General features: G+C 38.4%; 1 protein-coding gene across 1 annotated transcript; it reads left to right on the top strand.

Annotated features, from left to right (window-relative positions):
* Positions 1-939: 939 nt before the first annotated feature.
* On the top strand, positions 940-4,505 carry TMEM128 (transmembrane protein 128). The gene is made up of 3 exons (XM_009084683.1): positions 940-1,121; positions 3,091-3,252; positions 4,406-4,505. Exons 1-3 carry the CDS (start codon positions 940-942, stop codon positions 4,503-4,505), a joined length of 444 nt encoding a protein of 147 aa, XP_009082931.1.
* Positions 4,506-7,211: the final 2,706 nt, after the last annotated feature.

The raw sequence follows: 7,211 nt of genomic DNA, 5'->3' as shown, positions 1-7,211 counted from the left end.
GGGGGCTCCGCGGGCTCTGCGGGCTGTGACTGCGAGCGGGGGAAGAAAGGGCTTCGCTGGATGGGGGTGAAATGCTTCGGCGCTGCAGGGCCAGCCGCGAGTTGGATCTAGGAGATGAAAAATAAAACTGCCTGCAAACTGCGGCAGAGCTGTCGCCAGGCTCGGCTGGCGGCGATGCAGGTGGAGTGGTTGGCATAGGTGAGGCTGCTGGAAGCAGTCACCGGCAGGGAATTCCTGGTGACAAAGTTCGCGGTGTGAGACATCAACAGCAGCTCTGACACCTGACAGTCTGTAATAACCCCTAGTGTGCTGCCTGCTTACTGTGCACAAACCCAGGCTTTCTAATCTGCTCGCTCTGTCGTCTCGCTCTCTCCAAAATAATATATATAATAAATTACATTTGGTGATGAGGGGAAAAAGAAAAGGTATTTCTTCACATAATGCTAGTTGTAGTTTCCTTGGGGTGTGCAGCGTGAATCATCTAGCTCCTGAAACTGGAGCTGAAAATCTCTTGTGAATTAATCTCAGTCGAGAACAAGAGAATTATTTATGCCTTAAAGCTGTTTGCAAACACTAAAAGGAATAAAAAGTGTACAAATAAAATAGTCATTGGAAATACCGACCTGGCATTCTATATGCTAGATTAATAAAAATGCTTTAATAACACCAGGAGGTTTTTAATTGATTAAACAACCCTTAAAAAATCTAGTCAGCTGTTTCCTCTAAGGATACATAGACATGGCATGTGCTGATTGTTACTGCTTTATCCTTTTATCAAAGGGTACCTTGCTTAGTGTGTTTTATTTCAGGAAATGTTCAGAGCTTTTTAGACTATTTGCAGTACAAAGTGTATTATAATGAGTATAATAACCTCTGAAGATAAATGAATTAAAAAGACAAAGCATCAGGTTTTATGTCACTATAACCAAATCCTGTTTGATGACTGGCTTTACTGCTATAATTGTGTTCTTATTTGCAGGGGACTCTACAGCTGAAGAGAAGAAGATGAAGCCTCTTACCAGACTGAATATTCATTCTGCTTTCTGGATTTTGGCCTCCATTGCTGTGACATACTACTTTGATTTTTTTAAAACTGTTAAAGAAACGGTGCAAGCAGATAGGTAAAGTATCTTTTCTTACAAAGAAAGTGATGTTGTCAGCTTAGAATCATGTTCAGTTTGTTACATATGAACACTGTGTTTTAAATATTGGGTAAATAAGATCTACAGTAGAAATGGAGCTGAGGCTGTTCAGCTTGGAGAAGGCTCAGAGGCGTCTTGTCAATGCATGTAAATCCCTGAAGGGAGGGTGCTAAGACAGAGCCAGGCTCTTGCCAGTGATGCCCAGGGACAGGACAAGAGGCAATGGGCACAAACTGAAGTGCAGGAGGTTCCCTCTGAACATTAGAAAACACTTTGCTGTGAGGGTGACAGCACTAGTACAGGTTGCCCAGGTAAATTGTGGAGTCCCCATCCTTGGAGTTGCTCAAAAGTCATCTGGACATGGTCCTGGGCAACTGGCAGCAGCTGACCTTGCTTGAGCAGGGAGGGTGAACCAGGTGACCACCTAAGTTGATATTTTCAAAGTAAATACAATGCTTAAAATTTTGCTATGGCAGCAGCTGACCTTGCTTGAGCAGGTAGGGTGAACCAGGTGACACCTAAATTGATATTATTAATTTTTAAAGTAAACACAATGCTTAAAATTTTGCTGTCTTTTTTTTTCTGTATACATACAAAATTTGTTCTGGTAGCATTTTAATGTTGTGCTTTCAAGTTTTCACTTAAGTATGAGAAATAGCTGCCTGTACTGTTGAAAATGTTGGGGTTTTGATTTTATTTTAATTTAAAAATACCCTAAAATTAATCTTGGAATGTCAAGCTGAAGTTCATTTTCTCTAGAAGTTCTCTGGACTTCTTTGAATAGGTCAGCGAAAGATTAGAGAAATGACTTCTATGAAGTCATTTCTATTCTATTCTGATTCTTTTCTATTCAATTACTTTCAAGGGGATTAATGGGCATGAAATATTTTTAGATAGTTTCAGTTACAAGTGCTTTTAAAACTCTCATTGCCGTTGCCATTATTGTACCAGCATGAGGGAGCTGTACAGGCCCTGGCTTTGTCTTGTGAGGTTCTCTGGAGCTGCACTTCCAAGCTAGACACATCCTTCATCCAGTTGTCTGTGCAAACAAACTAGTGACTCCAGGTTGCAAGCAAAATTTTGGGTGTCAGAGCCCTGTCTTCCTGCACTGCTTGTGGAGATAGACTATGGCAACTCCTCTCTTAATGCAGAATTCACAACTGGTAGTACCAAGGTACCAAAATAGCATGTGATTATTTGCTGTACCATTCCAGAGCAAATGTTACCTGGGTAGGAAGATCCTTGATTAGTCTTTGTAATTCAGTAATCAAACTATGGTAGCAGGAATTCACTTGTTAAAAATTTTATTTGTTACATACACACTCGGATAAGTATAAGGTTTTATTTAAGTGCACCTTCCTCCCAAGTTTTCTTTCCCATCCTAGTCTTGAAGTATGTCCTCAAAGAGGCTCAAAAGTGTCTTCCTGAGTAATCACATGCCTTGTGTTTTCTTGATTCTCAGTTTGAAATCCTAGATTTCTCTGTGGTTTTCTTCAGCACCTGTAAAGAAAAATCTTCCTCATTCTTGTCTGTTAAATCTGAAAGTTCACAAACTGCAAGTGTACTCACATTCCTGTTGCACAAAAATCACTGATTTATAGTGAGAAGCACAGTTGCATTGGAACTATTTTATTTCCTTACTGATAATGTATTTTTGGTGTGGTTGTATAGTAGATCCCTGACAAGATCTGTTGCATCGCATTTCCATAATATTTGGAGGAAAAATAAACGAAAGTTGCATTGCAAAATTAAACTCAGTGTATTAGACAGCTTTGAAGGACAAAAAGTGTTTTGTAATAATTTCAGACAAAAACTGCAGGAAGTCTAGGCCATAATCTGTGTAATTAACAGCTATTTTCTGTTCTGTTTCTAGACTGGAGCAAAGATTAATGTGCAAACTGTGATGTGACTGTGCCTAACGTGGTTTAATTTGCTTTTTTTCCTGCAGTTGGTGGCTTGCCTGCGGCACTTGTTTATTAGCTGTGTGTTTATCTGTTGCCTTTTACTGCATACTGTATCTGGAGTGGTACTGTGGAATTGAGGACTATGATGCACAGTATCCAGCACTGATACCTATCACAACAGCTACCTTTATAGCAGCAGCAATTTGGTAAGTTCCAGCACTGTGTAGGAACTTCTGTTACATCTGTGCAAATCTGTGTGTTAATGGGCTTGTTCTGTAAGAAGGATCATTTCTGTCATTCTGCTATGTGCATTGGTGGCAATACCAGTTCTACAGAGCATAATTTCTTCCACTTTCATCCATAAAGCAAGAGTTGCAACAGTTGAAACTGTACATCAAATGCACTTGTAGATGTACTGGATCTTTTCTGCCTTGAAAATTTATGGAAAAACTGAAGTCCTTACCTTTGCTGGTGTAAATTTCTCATCTCTGGCAACTCTTTGTGCTGTTTACAAACTGATAGAAAAGTGTGTTCTTTCCCTGAGAAAAAATGTTGTCTGATCAGTTTCTGTCAGAGTTTGTCATTATCAAAGAATCTATAAACATATACGAAATGTTAGACCTCTAACCATTGTTATTTGAGCTTCGTGTTTACATCTTGTCTGAGAATGATACTTTTAGTAAGAGATACTTTATTTATGAGATTACAGGAGTCAGAATTGAGCTAATGTGCATGTGAATGAAAAAATTATATATGTGTGCCAGTATGTTTATTTATTCTCTGCATGAAAGCTGCTTTCCTCTTGTTTAGCTGTTGTAGCTGAATGTCACTCAGTATTTGCTACAATGGTGGGAAAAAGGGAAGAGTGAAGAAGATAAATGTTCCTTATGGTTTAGAATGAATCAAATCTATACTCTTTGAAATCCTGCTGTAAGATAAGTGGGTTTCCCCCTTTCTCTTAACTGAAATCTGGCTGGCTGGAAGTTCAAATTAAGGCTTTGCTCAGCTGCCATGTATGCCTATGGGAAAATCAAAGAGTAGTTCATTTTCAGAGGGCTTCAGATGCAGAGGTTCTGGAAGTAAAAGGTATCCTTACCCTTGATGAGACTGACTGGACTTGCTCAGTGTAAAACCTGCAGCAGCTGCTGAAGTTCTAGGATGATTTGTCATTAAATAAACAGTAATCTACCGATTTAATAAGCAGTGTTGGGGTATTTCAGTTTTCATAAAGCAACAAGTACTTTTCTAGGTTATGTAACTTAAATTTTATTTCCTCTTGTGCCATGTTTTCTTTGTGTGGATGATATTTCCATAATATGACAATTGAACTTACCAAAACCTTCCTGCTTTTGTTCACAGTTTCAATGTTGCCTTGTGGCCTGTCTGGTCGTTTTTGACACCTTTGTTACTCTTCATTCAGTTTATGGGTGTGGTGATGCTTGTGTCACTCCTGGGATAAGCCCTTCAGGTAAATAATTGGGTTGTTTAAGCATATAAAAGTATTTATCTTGTTGCATGAACTGCTTTGTTAGACATTTAAGGACTGTAAGACCATTTAAGGATTCCTTCTCTGGTTTGTGTAGGCTTTTAGAGTAGTGACATTTTATGTCATGGAGAGTAACCAGAGAACATGCAAGTATCCAAAGGGGGAGAATATCCTTTTTTTTCTTTTCTATTCTAGACAGTTAAAAGAAGCAATTAGTGAGAATGGATGGTTTGGGGACATATTGGCCAAATACCTGCAGCTTTTACCTAGACTGGAAAAACAGCAAAGCTGCTTGTCTTGGTAGTAAAGGGCAGAAGTTGTTAACATCCATATGCAACTGCTGTCTCTCTTCTTTAAAAAGCATTCAAAATCTTTGTCTCATCTTTGTCTTTAAATAGGCTGTTTTAATTTTCTGTGATGAACAGTCCAGATCAACCTGCTATCTGGGAAACTGCCAGATATGAGAAGTTCTTTGTTCTTCCTAACAAAACCCAACCATTCAAAGGCAAAACCTGTGTTTTGTTGACTTTCAAAGGCAATAACTCAATAACTCCCATATTGAAAACAGGTTCTCAGGTCTTTTGTTAGGTATGTTTATTAAAAGAATCCTGTGAAATAGAAAAAGCTAAGGAAGACATCAAAGACAGTTTGGTAAATAGGGTAAAGGATGTTCCCTGTATCACAGGTGTCTGCATCATGCAGGGAAGTAGCTCCTTCAGCAGTTTGTTGTGCTTCTCGAGGGAATGTGGGAATCCTGCCTGGCTTTGCTTGCCATCACAAGTACTTTCCAGTGAGGAAGTCCCTCAGCATTTTTATGAGTGCAGCAAGAAGAGTCAGACAGTGCTGGATTTGGAGTGTAGCCTCTTCTAGTGCAAAGTTGTAGGCAAAAAGTGTTTAATGGCTGTGACAGTGAAACAGACTGTTTGGGGTTTGGTTTTTTTTGCATAAACAAACTGAAACTAGTGTTGCATTTTCCTGCCTGTTTTCTAGATATCAAGAAACCTAATTTTGGAGTAAGAGTAGTTAACTTTGGTCATACTCTGACAGCGGCTTTAGATTTCTGAAAAATTCAATTCTTAATTCAGACCCTCTTTACTGTGGAAGCATCAGTCATACTTGCTGATGCAGATGTACTCAAATCATGTGTGTTTTGTTCTGTCATTAGCTGTATTCTCTCTGAGCACTGAAACAATGTGGGAAATTTCTGTATTAGTCCAAATAATTATTGGCCTAATAATTAGGGCCAAGTTATTGTTGGGTGTTGCAAAATCATTAACTTACTTAGTACAAGACAGGGCTTGTGCAGTGTACATAAACTCCCGATATTTTTGTTAAATTTGGTTTGTTTTTTCTTTCAGCTTCATGTGAAGGACTCAAGTAAGTGTTATCCTGCAAAGTGGATGTCACTTGTGTTACATTCCAGTACTTCTATCATTTCTAATACTTCTTGTTTGCTCTAACTGATTCCATAACTCTTAGCCTACCTGATTTATAAATCAGTGAACATAACCATGGGTTCCTGGTGGCTGGGAAAAAGCAGCTGATGAGGAATAACTGAAAGATAGATCTGTTTTACATCTCTTAGTCACATGAAGCATTTCATTGCTGCTTTGTAAAGCTTCTGTTTACGTTTGATATTAAGGACATGGGTAATAAGTCATAGAACCATAGAATAGTTGGTGTTGGAAGGGACCTTTGAAACATTATTTCTGAGGAATTCAGAGGTCACCTAGTCCAACTCCCTGCTCAAAACATGCTCGATTTGGAAGTAATTGTTACTTCATTCAAGTGTTGTGAGGTTTTAGTACTATATTCTTTCCATTTGAATTGACAGCTAAAATACTATTATCTGGAACCAGTGTTTGTACTTGTAAACTCACTCATAGGAGACATTTCTTGATCTACTAAATTTCTAATGCTACATGTGTTACCAAGTAGGAAGTATTTTAGTACCTAATCTCTTAAATTCAGATCAGCTAGTGTTTGGAAAAATAGTATGGGTAGGGTAAGGGCCTAGAAAGCTAATTGTGCTATCAATGACTGAAATACATTCTACTTGTGCTGATACAGTTTGTACAGGTGGATGATCAAACTGTGAGTAACCAGCAATATGATGAACAGTATTAACCCCACACAAGAAATTCAGAGTACCAGTTAAATTATTTTGATGTCTGCACTATTTTTCAGTATTCAGGATATTTTTTCTTCTGTAAATTAACTTTCCATTCTTAGCAGTGCCTGTTAATGAAGTTGCCATTTTCCTTCCTCAGCAACGAAGAGGGTGATATTAACTTAGAAGCTACTAGTCATACTCAGTTGGGAAAATAAAATAATACTTCGTTTTTATTTTGTGTCTGTTCATGTAACTGAGATACTTAACTACCTGGAGACCTGGGCACCATCTAGTTGCTAGAGCAGTTTCTGTAGATCCTTGTGTCAAACACTTTCATACCCTCATCTTTTGATAAACAGGAGAATGTAGGAGCTGGATATTGAGACTTGTTGAAATATACTCCTTGTGATTGTTGCTTGAAGTCTGGAATGTCAGAGGAGACTGTTCTTCATTCTGACTTTGAAATGCACACCATTGCTGAATACAAAATGCCTGAAATGTTTAGTAAGGAAAAACTCCATTAAGGAGAAGAGTTGCTGTCAGTATACAGTACAAAGGATTGGTCA

Source organism: Acanthisitta chloris, unplaced genomic scaffold (assembly GCF_000695815.1).
Source record: "Acanthisitta chloris isolate BGI_N310 unplaced genomic scaffold, ASM69581v1 scaffold27060, whole genome shotgun sequence".
NCBI classification, from domain to species: Eukaryota; Metazoa; Chordata; class Aves; order Passeriformes; family Acanthisittidae; genus Acanthisitta; species Acanthisitta chloris.
Note: the sequence above shows the minus strand (reverse complement) of the source record. Positions and strands in the feature narration are given on the sequence as shown.

Bases quoted from the DNA above. Each gene is read 5' to 3' on its own strand.
- TMEM128 (XM_009084683.1), top strand. From the start codon at position 940: ATGACTGGCTTTACTGCTATAATTGTGTTCTTATTTGCAGGGGACTCT. The intron at 1,122-3,090 runs GTAAAGTATCTT...TTTTTCCTGCAG, and splicing joins GAAACGGTGCAAGCAGATAG to TTGGTGGCTTGCCTGCGGCA. The intron at 3,253-4,405 runs GTAAGTTCCAGC...TTTTGTTCACAG, and splicing joins TTTATAGCAGCAGCAATTTG to TTTCAATGTTGCCTTGTGGC.